The 18,305-nt window shown below is 40.2% G+C and overlaps 1 protein-coding gene and 1 non-coding gene across 4 annotated transcripts in view; both read left to right on the plus strand.

The window, feature by feature from the left end:
- Fut8 (fucosyltransferase 8) overlaps window positions 1–18,305 on the plus strand; it is a 246,864-nt gene that overhangs the window by 139,884 nt on the left and 88,675 nt on the right. For all 3 annotated transcript variants that reach the window (NM_001002289.2, XM_087554154.1, NM_001412189.1), the window contains 1 exon segment: window positions 13,264–13,378. In NM_001002289.2, the coding sequence (NP_001002289.2) occupies window positions 13,264–13,378 (115 nt within the window).
- LOC120093306 (U6 spliceosomal RNA) lies at window positions 12,648–12,751 on the plus strand. Its single transcript, XR_015623661.1, has one exon. It is a non-coding gene; the product is annotated as a U6 spliceosomal RNA (small nuclear RNA).

An 18,305-nucleotide genomic window follows, 5' to 3' on the forward strand; every position in this document is an offset into this window, starting at 1 on the left:
CCATTTATTATCCTTTGTAGTGCTGGATTTGTAGAAAGATATTGTGTAAATTTGGTTTTGTCATGGAATATCTTGGTTTCTCCATCAATGTTAATTGAGAGTTTTGCTGGATACAGTAATCTGGGCTGGCATTTGTGTTCTCTTAGGGTCTGTATAACATCAGTCCAGGATCTTCTGGCCTTCATAGTTTCTGGCGAGAAGTCTGGTGTGATTCTGATAGGTCTCCCTTTATATGTTACTTGACCTTTTTCCCTTACTGCTTTTAATATTCTTTCTTTATTTTGTGCGTTTGGTGTTTTGACAATTATGTGACGGGAGGTGTTTCTTTTCTGGTCCAATCTATTTGGAGTTCTGTAGGCTTCCTGTATGTCTATGGGTATCTCTTTTTTTAGGTTAGGGAAGTTTTCTTCTATGATTTTGTTGAAGATATTTACTGGTCCTTTGAGCTGGGAGTCTTCACTCTCTTCTATACCTATTATCCTTAGGTTTGATCTTCTCATTGAGTCCTGGATTTCCTGTATGATTTGGACCAGTAGCTTTTTCCGCTTTACATTATCTTTGACAGTTGAGTCAATGATTTCTATGGAATCTTCTGCTCCTGAGATTCTCTCTTCCATCTCTTGTATTCTGTTGGTGAAGCTTGTATCTACAGCTCCTTGTCTCTTCTTTTGGTTTTCTATATCCAGGGTTGTTTCCATGTGTTCTTTCTTGATTGCTTCTATTTCCATTTTTAATTCCTTCAACTGTTTGATTGTGTTTTCCTGGAATTCTTTCAGGGATTTTTGCGATTCCTCTCTGTAGGCTTTTACTTGTTTATTAATGTTTTCCTGTGCTTCCCTAAGTGTGTTCAGGTCTTTCCTGAAGTCCTCCAGCATCATGATCAAATATGATTTTGAAACTAGATCTTGCTTTTCTGGTGTGTTTGGATATTCCATGTTTGTTTTGGTGGGAGAATTGGGCTCCGATGATGGCATGTAGTCTTGGTTTCTGTTGCTTGGGTTCCTGCGCTTGCCTCTCGCCATCAGATTATCTCTAGTGTTACTTTGTTCTGCTATTTCTGACAGTGGCTAGACTGTCCTATAAGCCTGTGTGTCAGGAGTGCTGTATACCTGTTTACCTCTCTTTCAGTCAGTTATGGGGACAGAGTGTTCTGCTTTCGGGCGTGCAGTTTTTCCTCTCTACAGGTCTTCAGCTGTTCCTGTGGGCCTGTGTCTTGAGTTCACCAGGCAGCTTTCTTGCAGCAGAAAATTTGGTCTTACCTGTGGTCCCGAGGCTCAGGTTTGCTCGTGGGGTGCTGTTCAGGGGCTCTCTGCAGCGGCAGCAACCAGGAAGACCTGTGCCGCCCCTTCCGGGAGCTTCAGTGCACCAGGGTTCCAGATGGTCTTTGGCTTTTTCCTCTGGCGTCCGAGATGTGTGTGCAGGGAGCAGTCTCTTCTGGTTTCCCAGGCCTGTCTGCCTCTCTGAAGGTTTAGCTCTCCCTCCCACGGGATTTGGGTGCAGAGAACTGTTTATCCGGTCTGTTTCCTTCAGGGTCCGGCGGTGTCTCCGGCAGGGGTCCTGCCGCTCCTGGGCCCTCCCCCACGGGAGCCCAGAGGCCTTATACAGTTTCCTCTTGGGCCAGGGATGTGGGCAGGGGTGAGCAGTGTTGGTGGTCTCTTCCGCTCTGCAGCCTCAGGAGTGCCCACCTGACCAGGCGGTTGGGTCTCTCTCTCATCGGGTCTGGGAGCAGAGAGCTGCTGCGGGCCGGGATCCGCGGGTGTGGGACTTCCGGTAAACACAGAACGTGCCCGGTTCTAGAGAAATTCTGCTTCCGTGTGTCCCAAGCTCACCAGGCAGCTTTCTTGCAGCAGAAAATTTGGTCTTACCTGTGGTCCCGAGGCTCAAGTTCGCTCGTGGGGTGCTGCCCAGGGGCTCTCTCCAGTGGCAGCAACCAGGAAGACCTGTGCCGCCCCTTCCGGGAGCTTCAGTGCACCAGGGTTCCAGATGGTCTTTGGCTTTTTCCTCTGGCGTCCGAGATGTGTGTGCAGGGAGCAGTCTCTTCTGGTTTCCCAGGCCTGTCTGCCTTTCTGAAGGTTTAGCTCTCCCTCCCACGGGATTTGGGTGCAGAGAAATGTTTATCCGGTCTGTTTCCTTCAGGGTCCGGCGGTGTCTGTGGCAGGGGTCCTGCCGCTCCTGGGCCCTCCTCCACGGGAGCCCAGAGGTCTTATACAGTTTCCTCTTGGGCCAGGGATGTGGGCAGGGGTGAGCAGTGTTGGTGGTCTCTTCTGCTCTGCAGCCTCAGGAGTGCCCACCTGACCAGGCGGTTGGGTCTCTCTCTCACCGGGTCTGGGAGCAGAGAGCTGCTGCGGGCCGGGATCCGCGGGTGTGGGACTTCCGGTAAACACAGAACGTGCCCGGTTCTAGAGAAATTCTGCTTCCGTGTGTCCCAAGCTCACCAGGCAGCTTTCTTGCAGCAGAAAATTTGGTCTTACCTGTGGTCCCGAGGCTCAAGTTCGCTCGTGGGGTGCTGCCCAGGGGCTCTCTGCAGCGGCAGCAACCAGGAAGACCTGTGCCGCCCCTTCCGGGAGCTTCAGTGCACCAGGGTTCCAGATGGTCTTTGGCTTTTTCCTCTGGCGTCCGAGATGTGTGTGCAGGGAGCAGTCTCTTCTGGTTTCCCAGGCCTGTCTGCCTCTCTGAAGGTTTAGCTCTCCCTCCCACGGGATTTGGGTGCAGAGAGCTGTTTATCCAGTCTGTTTCCTTCAGGGTCCGGCGGTGTCTCTTACCTCTCATTTCTTTGACCACGTATTATTCAGGAAAATTTTTTGTTTGTTTTTGTTTTGTTGTTGTTGTTGTTGTTGTTCATAGTCAGTAATAGTACCCAATATGAGAATGGGGGGATAGCCCAGTGGTAAAGCATTTGTCTAACATATGCAAGACTGAGTTAGAGCCCCATTTCAGGAAAAAAGGGGGGGATAAGGGAAAGGAGAATGATATCTCCTTAATATGGTTTTAATTTTATTATATTTGTTAAGCCTTATTTGAAGCACAACATATCATGTACCTTGTAAAATGTTTTATGTGTACATCAGAAGAACATATTTTTGACTATTATTAGAATGTTCTGTTTGGTCTGAGAGTTAAAGTCTACTGTTCCCCCTTTGATTTCCTGTCAGGATGATCTGAGCATTGCAAGAAACCAGGTATCAAGTCTCCTGCTGTTATTAGTTCTGTTGCTGCGGGAGTTTCTTCTTAGTTCTAATACTTACTTTGTCTATGTGCTATTGTGTTTTGCATGTATATAAATGTTACAGTCTCATAATAAAGCAACCTCTCCGTTATAATAAGTGAATTTGTTTGTCCCATGTGACCAGTTTTAACTGACAGTCCATTTTGTCTTACATGGTATGGCCACCCCTCCTCTTTTATCACCACTACTTCACTTCTCTCCCATCCCTCACTTTCAGCCTCTCTGCATCCTTATAAACTGAGCCTCTTACATGCATCTTCTTGTTGGATCTTTTTATCAACCAGTTTGTGTCCTTTCCTTGGATAATCTCAAGGAATTGTGGATTATAATAGACTCTTTGATGGGCAGGGATCATCAGGCTGCAGCTGAAAGGACCTAGTATTGCATTGTATAGCTGTAGGATCTGCTGTAGGTGTAAGATCTGCAGGTGTGGCTCTGAGAGCACAGACCAGTTTAGACAGGACTGCTCTAATGCCAGCTCTGAGAAGAGCTGGGGCCTACTTCCAAGGCTGTTTTCAAAATAGAGATTAAGGTTGGTAGTAAGAAAAGTAGAGAAGTTCTTTTATTCCCTACTTGATACTGTTCTACAATATGACTACCATAGTTTATTATTCTAAATTCCAGGATTAATCAGGAAAAAAAAACTCTGTTTTTTTTTTTATAGTCAGTAATGGTGCCCAATGTGAAACTAGATCATAGCCTGGAAGCCAAATACCATGCATATATTTGGGTTTTAGCTCACCTGATAATTTTAGCAAAACAGTATTTATTTGATTAATCTGTTATGTATGATCTAATAACTGCTAAGGTCCTGTTGTCTACTACCAAAGTGTGTAATCACTTGGTAGTAACTAGTAATAGAGGGCTATAGAATAGGCTGAGTGGTTAAGGGAAAGGCACTCACCGTTTGCTGTCACGGAGGAATCGAGTTTGATCCTAGCACATGGAATCTCACACGTGGCAGCTCACGACCATCTATAACTATCGTCCCAAAGGATTTGATGCAGTCTTCTGACCTCTTTGGGCACCAGGTACACATGTAGTGCACCTTTATATATACATGAAAAACACTCACATATCAAATAATAAAATAAATAAATCTTAAGTATGAATGAAGAACTTAGAGGAGTATGCTGCCAAGTTGCACATCCTCTGCTGCATTGGTCTCAAGCTGTAGTAACACTGGGTCTCCAGTGAAGTTCGTTCTAGTCACCGCCTGCCACTGTGTTTTACAGTAATGCAGCCAAGTAGTATCTCTTATTTTGTTTGTTTTGTGGTTTTTATGTCATTGATCATGACTGGACTCAGCCCCCTTTTATTGAACTTGTGAGATGGAAGCAACTGTGGGAATGATTGTTTTGCCATTGTGGCTTTATTTCCTGTGTGGTGCTGTGAATTCCGTGCTTAGATTTATACCTTGCCCTCTGAGCCTACCGTGGGCTTTTGTGTCATCACCCTTTAGACCGCCGCAGAGCTGCATGCCACTTATTACTACTACTCTGATACTTTTGCCTCCTTCCTCCTGCCAGACACCCATTTATGAAATAATTGCTGGAGCTTCTTCTTTCTGCTTTTAAATGATAACAGTTATTGAACTTCGAATTGAAGGACAGGAAGGCTCCCAGAGCCAAATAGCCAATGACCTATTTCTCAATTATGTTGACTAAAGCTCTTGAAAAAGCTATCTGGGAAGCAGCACTCTCATCTCCCTTGCTGACTCTGTATTATCTCATTATCAGTAATATGTAATGGCAGCATTGTTAATCGCAAATAATGAATGATACTTATGGCTGAGTGTCCTGATTAGAGATTGGCTGATAGACAAAAGGCCATTATGGAGGCTGGAAAAGGACTTTAGAGATAAGGGATATAGTTATCTGTCTAATGATAGGGAAAGATTGATAGGCTAAAGGCTCATACATTGTAAGATTTTTTTTTTAATTATAGCTGTTATAGCCTAGTAACTTTGTTTTGTTACCACTGACTTTGGAAGGTTTAAGAATTGGTGTTTCTACTCTTGAAATGTTAAGTTTTAAGAGTTCTTCAGACCAGATCTTTGTATGTGTTCTCTCTCTCTCTCTCTCTCTCTCTCTCTCTCTTACACACACACACACACACACACACACACACACACACACACACACACACTCACAAACACACAGAGAGAGTAGGAACAATCTTAATTTCTTTGAGATGTGATTTGTTTGAGATTCTCGTTATCTTTAATGTTTATAACTTCTCAACTTTTGAATTTCTTTGACTAAAATGTTTTTCTGTAGACATCCAGATATATTTTAAAGTGATAACAAAGCATTCTTCCTAGTACTTGTGAGCACAGGCAGGTATTTTTATGGGAGGTTGTTCTCATTCACTTTACCACTTAGTCTCTCTACCAAATACTAACTCCTCATTTTCTTCAAGGAATGTCCCCCTTGCCCTTAAATAGTAGCTTCAAGGTGAAAGAGTGTACTGCACTAGGCACCCACTGTTCTGTTGGCTGCCCCCATTGTTATTTGGGGATGGGGTGTCCAAACTGAAGAACAATTTGCATATTGAAACTAATGATTTACCAAGGACTGTCTATATGCTAATCACTAGTGATAAAGTGTCTTCATTTTCAGGACAGCCACCTTATTAGTTCAATAACCCTTTGAAGTAAGCAGAGTTACAGTAGTCCCCACTTATCTGTTGTTTGCTTTCTAGTCTATTAGCCTTTGTCAACCACAGTCTAAAATTACTAAATGGAAAATTCCAGAAATAAACAATTTACACGTTTTAAATTGCATATCATTCCAAGTGGTACAGTGAGATCTCATACCATCTTGCCAGGATGTGAATAATCTCTTTGTATATTCAATCTATACTGCATATGCTAACCGCCAGTCAACCTACTAGCTATCTCTGTTACCAGGTGGGCTATTACAGTGTTGTAGTCCTTGCTTTGCTTAGCAAAATGCAGAGGTAGACGTACTAATTTCTTACTATGTATTATCTATAAATTAAACATTGCTGTGAGTTGGTATGTATTGGAAAAATTGGTACTGCATGTAGTTTCAAGCATCCACTGGATGGGCACTTCCAAATGTATCTCTGATGGATAAGAAAGTTACTCTGACCCTATTTTTTAGCTATTCTTGGACCAGGAGAAATGAGGTCACTGTATCAGTTACTTTCCTTATTACTGTGAGCAACTACCTGACAAGAAACAACTTAAAGACCAAAAGTTGATTTTGATTCTTAGTTTGAGAGTACAGTCTGCTCTGGCAGGAAACTCAAGGTAGCAAGGGTGTTAGGATGCAGGTCACATTGTTTTCAGGCAGGAGGCAGACAGGAATGCAGGGGCTCCACTTGCTTTTTCCTTTTTTTTTTTTTTTTTTTTTTTCCCACCCCGCTTTTTCCTTTTTATTCGGTGCTGCCTACCCTTGTTTGAATCTGCAGTCAAGCCTTTTTAAAAATACCCTCATTGACTTGATGCTTCTAAATCTAATGAAACAGATAATGAAAATGACCAACCAGCACAGCGAGTTTAGACAAGTTTCAGGTAATTTTTCTTGTCCGTGAACCATATTTACCCAGGGACTAGACTTTGCAGCAATCTCTCTTACTCAAGTTTATCTTGAATGTTGAATTTTCACCTTCAGATTATTCTTGTATGAATTATAACTGTACTGGCCCTTGAGGGAAGTTTTTATGTTTTAGCATTTTGAATCAGAAATAAATAAAAAACCTTCTGTGTTATAGTTTCCCTGATGGCAAATTTAAGACAGACTAGTCACCCTCCCTTTTCACATAAAAGTTTTATGATTATGAAAATAGAAGAATCCCTCTGGGAAGTGCAATAGCACAAACATAGACATCATTTGCTCATAGCTGGCTGACTCTAAAGTCTGCTCTAATGTACTCATTGTCATCGGGCATCTGTACCCCCAGTTTGCAGGTATCTAATCTTGCCTAGCCTTATACATGTTAGGCCTTGATGTGGCCTTATGTAAAGCCACCATACTCACTGCTCACTAAGCCACACACTCACTGAGATTTCTTGATACTTTCATGATAAAAGCAAAAGATGGCAAAATTTCCAGCTTTGGGGATCTTATAGGGAGTGTAGACCGGGTGCAGAATCCCTGAAAGACTAAGGGTTTCTGCAGAATGCTTTTTAATCACTGTAAGGCCCAGTAATAGGCTGCAACCTTCTGATCTTTATTCAAGTTTTTAACGCAGAACACTACATTTTGTAGCAGTGCAGCATCTAGACATTGTTGAGTTTCTGAAGAAATAATACAGATTTAGCTTTTTCCCTGTTTTAACTTATTAATGTAGTATCTGATTGTGAGAGGGGTTTGGGGGTTTAAAAATCAAACTAAATAGCTGGAAAGTAGTGTGATGTGCTGGTATTCTGACTGATTGTATTGCCTTCCTTATTCTTATGCTAACATGCTGATGGTGGGTATTAATGGGACTCACGTGTTACTTCAGTATGTGTACATTGTGCAGAGATTACATCCACCCCTTTACATACCCTACTCCGCTGTCTCAACATCTACCTAGCACTGTTTTATATTAAAGCTGACTTTTAAAAAACCTTCACATGTGGAAGAGAAACGTGGTACTTACTTTTCCGTATCTGTCATATTTCACTCAACACAGTGTTCCATCCATCTTGGTGAGCTTGACAAGATTTCACTCCTCTTTATAGATGAAAATACTCAGTTGTAGCTTCATCTCAAAAGCTGGCTACGTTTGTGCTCTTTGTTTTTTACTTTGTTATTTTTTATTTATTGATATTCCAAAAGTTGCACCCATCCTGGCCCTCCCTCCTTGAGTTCTTCACACACACACACCATCTGAAAGGATGCTCCCCCACCTGCCAACCTACCCCCACTTCTCCTTACCAGCATCCCTCTTCCCTGAGGCATCAAATTTCCACAGGATTAAGCTCATCCTCCCTGCTGAGGCCGAATAAGGCAGTGCTCTGCTGCACCTGTTTCTGTATGCTCCTTGCCTTTTGGCTTCCTCTTTGGGAGCTCTGAGGAGTCTGGGTTAGTTGGCATTTTTGTTATTCCTATGGGATTGCCATCCCTTTCAGCTCCTTCAGTCTGTCCTTCCTCTAACTCTTCCATAGGGTTCCCTGACCTCAATCCAATGGTTGACTGCAAGTATCTGCATTTGTCTCAGTCACTTGCTGATGGAGCCTCCCAGAGGACAGCCACCCCAGGCTTCTTTTACACACACAATATGGCCTCAGTAATAGTGTTAGGATTTGGTGTGTGTGCGTGGGATGGATCCCAAGTTGGGCCAGTCACTGGGTGAACTTTCCTTTAGTCTCTGCTCCATTTTTGTCCCTGTATTCCCTTTAGACAGGAATAATTCTGGGCTAAAAATTTTGAAGATGGGTGGGTGGCCCCCTGCCTCAGCTGGGGGCCATATCTATCTACTGAGGTGGTCTCTTCTGGTTCCACCTCTCCACTGTTCCACTGTTGGGTATTTTGGCTAATGTCATCCCCATTGAGTCCTGGTAGCCTCTCACATACAAAGTCTCTGTTCCCTCTGTCCCCCCTACCCCAACTGCTGCACATTTCGATTCGTTCTTTTGGCCCTCGAAGGATCACTCCTATTTCAGTAGGGAAGCACTTGTCTAGTCTGTCTCAATTATGTCATCAATGAAAAAGTAAGGAAGTTTTTTTTTTATTTTCCATTTACAGTATCTTACTGTGCTGGCTAGTTTTATGTCAGCTTCACCTGACAGGAGGGAATCTCAACTGAGATAATGCCTCCAGAAGATCGGGTTGCAGGTAAACCAGTGGGACAGTTTGTAAATTAGTGATTGATGTGGTGAGGTGAGGTGAGGTGAGGTGAGGTGAGGTGAGGTGAGGGGGCAGCCCATTCTGGGTGGTGCCACCCCTGGGCTAGTTGTCCTGGGTGTTCTAAGAAAAAGTAGGCTGAGCAAACCAGTAAGCAGCAGTTCTTCATGGCTTCAGCTCCCGCTTCCAGTTTCCTGCCTTCAGTTTCCTGCCCACTTGAGTTCATGCCTTGGCTTCCCTTAAGGAACTGTGACTTGGGATATTTAAGTCAAATAAACCCTTTCCTCTCCTAACTTGTGATGATTATGGCATTTCATTGCAGCAGTAGAAACCATGACTAAGACACTTGTTTCCACACATCCTTCCTTAAGGATGTGCATCTAGACTGATCCTGTTTCTTAGTTATTGTTACTAATGCAGCAATAAACATGGGCATGCAGATATTTCTTTGATATGCTGATTATATTCCTACAGATACCAGATATGTACTTAGGAGTGAGATAACTGGATCATATGAACAGTATTTCTAGCAAGTGTCCGAGAGTTCTTTTTCTTTAAATCCTTGTGAATGTGCGTGTGTGTGTGTGTGTGTGTGTGTGTGTGTGTGTGTGTGTGTGCGTGTGCGTGCGTATCATATTAATTGGAGTTGGAATGATTGTCACATCATAGTTTTATTTGCATTTCCCTATGTCAAATGATACTGAGCACTTTTCTTCTGTTTAGTCATCTAGTCATTTGATCATTTTGGATTCCACACAGGTTGGGATAAAATGAATTGCCAAGACTTAGTACCATTATAAATAGGTTTAAAAATAAACTGCTTTTTAAATTTAGCAATTCATTAAGAAATTCATAACTCTGCTTTCATTTTTGGTGGTACAGAATTGTTGATTTCTAAGACCAGAAACCATAGCCAGGTATAGAGGCAAATGCCCATACCCCAGCACTCTACAGAGACAGATACAAGAAAGGCAAAAGTTTGAAGCCAGGCTAACTACATTGCTGGAACCTGTGTTAAAGAAAAAATACATAAATAAAGAAGAGAAAGCCTAAGCCACAACAGTTTTTATAGACTTTCTTCAAAATTAGGCGTAGTGTGTTTTTTCCCACTAGAAGCTATAAATATCAAAAAAAAAAAAAAAAACCTCACTGCTTTCCCCCTAAGCATGTACATATGCACACATGTTCATTTTAATTTTAAAGCTAGGCATAATTTGCTAATAGATTGGGTTTTTATCCTACTGTGCTTTATCATCAGCAGTAACACCGTTATTTAACACTGAGCTTTGCAATGGGGAAGTGAATGGATGTTGGAAAGCCTGTGAGATATATAGCACTACGAGTTGTGACCGAGGTTTGTAAAACTGGGAAAATATTGTAAATTTCCAACTGAACTTTAAAGCACAATAAGAGTTAAAGATTTCTGTGCTTTTCAGTTCAAATCATAATTCCATGTGGTCAGTATGTTAAGCAGGTTTGCGTTACCACAGTGAAGTATCTGGAAATAGCCAATTTTATAAAGGTAAGAGACTTGTTTTTAGGCTTGTGCCTGCCCGGCTCAGTTCCAGCAGAAGTCCTCACCATACATTATGGTGGAGACATGTGTGGAAGAGCTTACATAGCCAAACTGGTAGTCTGAGAGAGAGAGGAGAGAGGCAGGAAGAGGGAAAGGCTTAGAGAGGCAGAGAGAGAGAGAGGGTGGGAGGGAAGGTAGAAAGGAGGGAGAGAGAGACATACTATGAATATGAATGTGGTCACAGCTTCTTTTGAGGGCGCTCCTCAACCAAGAACTTAGGACCTCTTTTAAGATAACTCCTTCCCATTCTACCACCTCCCAATGCCCTACCCTGAAGATTTAAGACTTTAATCACAATGGACCCTTAGGGACACTCAAAGAACACACCAGGCCATGGAAAGTAGTAACTTTAACTCAGTAACAACAACAACAATAGAAAAAGAGTATTGTGGGCTATATTTCAGAGGGAGCTCAGTTTGATAATATGAAAAAAATATATTTGAGGCTGTTCTCAGTGTGTAACATAGCAGATTGATTTGTTAAAAAGGGCAGTTAAAATATATAAAAATTATTTTTAATCTTAAATAAGAATAACAAATATAAAAATTTATAAAACTATATTTTAGACTCTTATGGTGTTAAAAAAAAAAGGGTGAAAATGGTAATAGCTAAGCTTCAAAGTGCCCTGTGAGTAGGTAACATTAATACCAATAAAGGCCTAAAATCCTTTGACAGTAACCCATTGTTTCAAAGCACACTCAGAGCCATTCTGCTAACCTAGGCTGAATAGTCTAAACTGTATTTAAGATTTTAATTGTCATTTTCAAATCAATAATTGTTTTTTATCAAGTGTGTTATCACGTATGATCATTCATCGCCCAAATGGTTTTCTCTGAGTTGCCAGTGTTTATTTACTAAGGGATCTAACATTTAATTAAGAACCAGAAATAAGAATTACCAAGACTCAGTCCTAGATAATTAAGTCACAGTTGTTGACTCATTTCATTACTTGTTAAATGAATCCTTCTGATTGGTCAGTCCTATTCTTCAGGGTCTTACGGGGGGACTGAATACTGGAAGGTTTTTGTGCCTAGTTTTCCTTACCACATATTCCTGCCATACCTATCCAGTAACTCCTTCTTCTTTGTTGTATAATTATTATTCTGTGGTTTTCATACTCAAGGTAAATGCTATAAAGCTACTTTCTGTGAGTTTCTAGAATCAGGACCCATAAATGGAAGGAGGGAATGCAGAGGGAAAAAGTGGGAAAGGGGAGGGAGCCAAACTGAGGGAGGGTGCTAGGATGCTGGCTATTTAAAAGTAGGTTAACCTAGGAAAGCTTCATGGAGAAGGTGACATGTGAACAAATATTTGAAGGATATTTGGTTGGTTCTGTGACTGAAATAAAATAAACAATGACGCCATTGGGAAGGGATCAGATGAAATGATAGACTATGGTGTATGGGATCTTATAAGGCAAAATAGTGACTTTGGCCTTGACTCCTGAGTGATTTGAAAGGTTAACCCAATGTTAAGTGCAAACAGAAGTGTTATTTGATTATTAATCTGAGCACCATCGATAAACTATACATAGGCAAGGTTGGAAGCTGGGAGAATTGCCAGAAAGCCACTATAATAATTCCGGTGTGGGAGGATGGTAGCTTAGTCAATAGCATTACTGATAGAGATTAATAGTCAGTAATTGGTTATATATTTATTTGGTGACAGATTGTTTGGGGCTTGTTAGAGAAAGAGGGATGACTTTTTACTTTCTTTTGTACTAAGTGAAAGCCATTGGTTTTATTTACTGTAATATAGATAAAACCATGTCTACAAGTTCTAAACTATCTCTTTATAGTTTACAGGGTATTTTAATTTATTGCAAGGAAATCTAACATGTTATGACCCAAATTACTGATGGCTCCAGAGTGAGAAAGAATCTTAATCATTACATTAGTTTTGATGAGAGAACAGCAAATTATGGCCCAAGGGCAAAATCTGGCTATTTTCCTACTTTGGTTAATAAAGTTTTATTGGAACAGAGCCACACCTATTTAGTTACTTATTGCTTAAGGCAACTTTACTGCTACATAAGTAACAAAGAATGTTCCCTTTGGCAGCAGGCATACTGAAACTGGAATGATACAGACATTAGCAAGGCCTCTGCACAAGGGTGACATGAACATTTATGAAACATTACATACTTTCAAAAACAAAAGCAGCAGAGAGTCACACAACTTAAAATCGTAGTACCTGCTACTTTAAAGAGAGAATTCGTTAGTGTCTTGTTATTTAGGACTTTGTGTGAGATTTATGTCAAGTTTTCCCTCTAATCTTTTCCTAGTTGCTCAGAGTGGAATGTTAAGAGAGGTTATGAAGCGGTAAGTGAGGACACAGTGGTATTATTCAAACACCAGTGCCATGTCTGCTGAATTGCATTCTTTATATTTTGGTTTGTTTGTTTGTTTGTTTTTAATGGTGTGACTGATTGGCTTGTGGGGAAAATTTGTGTGTCTTTTTTGACAAAAAAGATTTGCTATAGGGATGAATATTGGGTGGTAGAGACTTAAATATTAAGTTTCATAGTCTTAATGGAAAATAAAAGACAAATACCATCATCTACCTGAGCATTAATCTTTCAGTTTGGCTCCTTTACGATTGTGTGTAATCCAGCGAAACAATACAAATAAGTGGCCTTCCCACGTTGCTTACTTCCGCAGGTCTATCATGACGGATCTATACTACCTCAGTCAAACAGATGGAGCAGGGGATTGGCGTGAAAAAGAGGCCAAAGATCTGACAGAGCTGGTCCAGCGGAGAATAACTTATCTCCAGGTAAGAAGATTAGGGCAAGAAATAAATCTTGAGTGGAAAAAAAATCAAAATAAAAAATGAAAATAACTTTTGCTTCTTAAAAGTTTTTCTGGTGCTTTTTGAGAAATTAATTGCTCACTTTACTTATTTATTCAAAGAATAAATAAGTTTTATACCTCATGAGCACAGAAGTACTGCCCTAAAAGGAGACACTTGTTTGCATATATAAAAACTACACAGTTGTAAGCAGGCTGCGTTCTGTAGCAGTTGGCACTGTGTGAGGTGGTCAAGTCTGACTCCACCGTGAGCACTGAAGGCAAAGGATGCGCTAGATGACGCGTGTTGAGAGCAGTGGCCTAGGGCAGGCAGACTAGTACAGGATCGCAGATGCCAGCTGCACTCTGCAGTTTGTGTGGAGTTTTAGATCATGTGAAAAACAAGTATGGAAATCTGCAAAGAGGTTCGAGAGCTTGATTATTGATGGTAAAATATATGGTAAATGAACATTAAATGATTATTGAAAGATATTTATTTTATGGATATCATTTTGACAAGAAGTAAGTACTGATCAAGCTGTTAAGGGCCTTATGTCTTTTTTGTATGTGTTCCTTTTTAAATTCTTATTGAGATATATATATATCTCCTCTTAGAAATTTGTAAGGAAAACCTTTTGAAATTTTATTGTTAGCATTCTCTAGACACTTTCTGATTTTGGTATCACAGCATCCTGGTTTTCTTTGTTCCTCCTCCCAGTGCTAGGGTTTAAACCCAGGGCCCTGAGCCACGGTAAGCTAATGACAACCTAGTTTTAGAACAGTTTTTGTACACAAAAGGAACAACAAATGACAGAACCTAAAAGTAGTATATTAGTTGAACTATATTAGTATTTGGAGAGACTAGAAGCAGCAAAAGCCATGTAGGACAAGGAGATTGTAGCACAGGCAGGATGAATTTGAGAAGTGTTGAGAGTTTGCTTTGGGAGTGGAGACAAACTTGGAGAGACTAGAGAAATAGAATCAGTAGACATTTCTAAGTAATTGAAGAAGCTGAAATGCTGGCAATGGAAACATCTTCAACTGGCAATAAGTTGGGAGAAAATTGCTTTGAGGAAAAAACAGTGAGTTAATAGAGACATTTAAAATGAAATAAGAAATGGTTTAAGTTGAAATAAACATAAGTGTCCTTCACTCAATCCTTTTGTAATTCTATGATAGTATAGTTTCTATCTACAAGAACCCTTTAAGATTAGAAGTGGGAGCTGGAGAGATGGCTCAGTGGTTAAAAGCACGGGCTGCTCTTCGAAAGGTCCTGGGTTCAATTCCCAGCAACCACAATGCAGCTCACAACTGTCTGCAGTTCAGTTTCATGAAGTGTGACACCCTCAAACACCAATGCTCACAAAATAAAAATAATTAATTTGTTTTTTTTTTTAAAAAAAAAGATTGGAAGCAAAGGGACAGACCATGGCATGCTTCTGTATATGCTAAGCATCTGTTTTCATACAAATAAATGGGTCAATCAAGTGTTTAGGGGGTCACTAAAAACCAACTTGGTGTTGGCATGTTCTCTTAGTCTCATACTCCCAAGACCATTGATTAGTGGAGTCTGCAGAATGAGAACCATTTTATTTCCTACAGGGGAGTGATAATTATCTCCTATCAACTAGATCTTCATTCATTGAGCTGTGGACAGATGGTGGCACCGCACCATCATCTCCTTTATTAATAAAATAGAAATAACTGGTTTGTGAGCTTCCACATACTTATTAAACTTCCAGCCACTGTATTTAAACTATGGTCAGGTCAGCATCAGCTCAGTACACTGTAACAAGTACCTGCCACTTGCTTTATTTTCTCTCTCTCTTTTTAAAAATCTACTCTTTGGGTCACATTGTATATATCAATATTTCATTACTTTTAACTATGAGTCATACTACATTTGTGGATGCACCACTGTTTGTTTGTTTATTTGTTTGTTTGTTGCCTTTTGAGAGACATTTAATTATCTCCAGTTTGAGGCTATGATGAATAAACTCTTGAACATCTGTCTACAAATGTTTACGTGGGTTTATACTTTCATTCGTTTTTTTTTTTAATACATAAAGAGTAGGATGTATTTTTTTCAGATTGAAGAAAGTTTATCAGATTTTCCCTCATTCTTCCTTTGTCTTGCATCCCAAATGAACAATTACAGAAGTGGACACGTTCACAATACTTTTGTTTTCCGTAATAAGTTGCTTTTTGTAATAATTCACGTGCTCAGGAATTTGGTATTTTCAACAATTAATAGATAAAGAAAATATCAGTGATAGTTTTAGCTTCATCACCTTTATTGAAAATCTAATTTATTATACCTCCTCTGATTCTTAATGTGTATGACGTGATACAGGAGATACTTAGATATCTATTCAGCACAATTCTCAGAATTCTAATCTTTGCTGCTCATGAATCTAAATATTCTATAACAATTACACCAGTACTTAAAATATTGTATGTAGTATGTTTTTCTTCTTCTTTTTTAATTGAAAATAGATGTTTTTCATATAATATACCGTGATTATGGTTTCCCCTCCCTCTGCTCCTCCCAGTTCCTCCCCACTCCCCCCCCCCATCTATGTCTGTTTCCTTTCTGTCTCTCATTAGAAAACAAGCATCTGAGAGATCATAATAAAAATAAAATAAGATAAAGCAAAAACAAACAGAAGGAAAAGACCTCCCTATAGGCATAAGCAACAGGTATAGATGCAGAGATCCACGCATTGGCACAATTAAGGAATCCCGTAAAAACACAAAACCTGAAGCCATAATATACATGCAGGAAAAAAAAAACAAATAAAGTTAAACATAAAGGAGAGAAAGAATCCTGACATGACATTGGGAAGCAAGGAGTCTCCAGAGATGCCCTTGAGGTTGGTTTTTGTCAGCCATGTACACGTAGACCTGCAGCCTCAGCCATCTACAGGTAGACCTGCAGCCCGCCCCTTAGACAGTCTGTTTCCCCACTGAGACTCCCTTGAATCTTCATTTGCGAGTGGTTATCAGCTGGAGATGGCTGCTGGTTAGGGAACGGGCTTGTGTTCATCCCTCCTTTCAACTGTAGGACACTGTAGGACACTGTCTGGTACTGATTTTAGAGAGGGGTATACAATTTACATTCTCTTTTTCTTGGTGTGTGTGTGTGTGTGTGTGTGTGATAGTTGATCTTATTTTAGCATTTGGTTTGTTTTAAATAGTAACCCATGGGTTTGGTTTGTATTTTCTTTTCACTGTAGTTGGATACCTGTTTATTTGGTTACTTACCATCTTTGTGTCCTATCCTGTGTGCATGTTTGTGTGGGTACACGTGTGTAGCAGTGCACATGCACTTGGGACAGGCAGAGGACAGCATCAGATGTCACTCCTCGGGTGCTTTTCACTGTTGTGTTTTCCTTGAGACATACCATTGTGCCCTGCTTTTCTTCACATCAGTTTTGGGGATCAAACTCAAGTCTATATGCTAGCAAGGCAAGCCAACTAAGCTGTCTTCCTAACCATTATACCTTCTTTAGGGACGTACCTGTTCAAATTTTTTGGTCAACTTTTTATTGGGATATTTGTTTTCTTCTTTTTCTTTTCTTTTATTAGATATTTTATTTATTTACATTTCAAATGTTATCTCCTTTTTCCTGGTTTCCCCAGCAGAAACCCCCTATCCTGTTCCCCACCCCTGCTTCTATGAGGGTGCTCCTCCACCTACCCACTCCTTCCCAGCTCCCTGCCCTGATATTCTCCTACACTGAGACATGGAGCCTTCACAGGACCAAGGGCCTCTCCTCCTATTGATGCCCAACATGCTATCCTCTGCTACATATGCAGCTAGAGCCATGGGTCTGTCCATGTGTACTCTTTGGTTGGTGGTTTAGTCCCTGGGAGCTCTGGGGGGTCCGGTTGGTTGATATTGTTGTTCTTCCTATGAGGTTGAGATATTTGTTTTCTTATGACTGACATATTGAGGTTCTTTATTCTTGATATGAATCCTTTATTATTAATCTAGAAATCCTCCAATCTGTAGCTTAACCGTTTCTTATATCTGCTGAAAGGAAGATATGGGTGTTTACCTGTATTATATGTATATGTTCCATCACATGCTTGGGGCCTGCAGTCTAAAAGATGATGTCAGATTCCTGGGCAAAGCAGTTAGAGGCAGGTGTCAGTCACCTTGTAGTGCTGGGAATTGTACCTGGATCCTCTGGAAGAGCAGTCCATGATCCTATCTACTGAGCCATCTCCCTAGCCTCTATTTTCTTACCAATGTCTTTTGAAGAGCAAAGGTTTTTAAGTTATAAAATCCTATTGTATTTTTAGTTTTCACTTTTATACTCATGAAATTTTTACTAAAGGTAAGCTAGATTTTTTTCCTGTTTTCTTCTAGAAGATTTATTTATTTGCCTATTTTTTATTTATTTTGCTGGCAAAATAAATTTAGAGCTTTATGCATGCCAGGCAAGCACTCTGAAATGGAGCATTTGCCTCTCCTATTCTAGTTTATAATTGAGTTGTTACATTTAGGTCCGAGATATATTTGGAGTTAAGATACGAACCAACAATTCAGGTTCATTTTCTTGTTTATTTGAGCTATTCGTTCAAAGACTTGCTTTTCCCCCATTACATTAATGTTTTTGTTGAAAATCAGGTACTGTAGTCCTGATAATACCAGACCATTTAGGTTACCATAGGTTTGCAGAAAGTATTAAAATTGGATAGTATGATTTCTCTAACCTTATTCTTTTCAAAATACTGTCATAAATCCTTCACATTTTTATTTATATTCTACAATAAGCATATCTTATTATTGCAAGGATATAAAAATACAGTTGAATTTTATACATTGATTTTATATCTTGCAATTTTGCCAAAATCAGTTACTAGGTCAAGTAAATTTTTTGCAGATTTTATCAAATTTTCAACAT

The sequence above is a fragment of the Rattus norvegicus genome, chromosome 6 (genome assembly GCF_021556685.1).
Source record: "Rattus norvegicus strain SHRSP/BbbUtx chromosome 6, alternate assembly SHRSP_T2T, whole genome shotgun sequence".
NCBI lineage: Eukaryota > Metazoa > Chordata > Mammalia > Rodentia > Muridae > Rattus > Rattus norvegicus.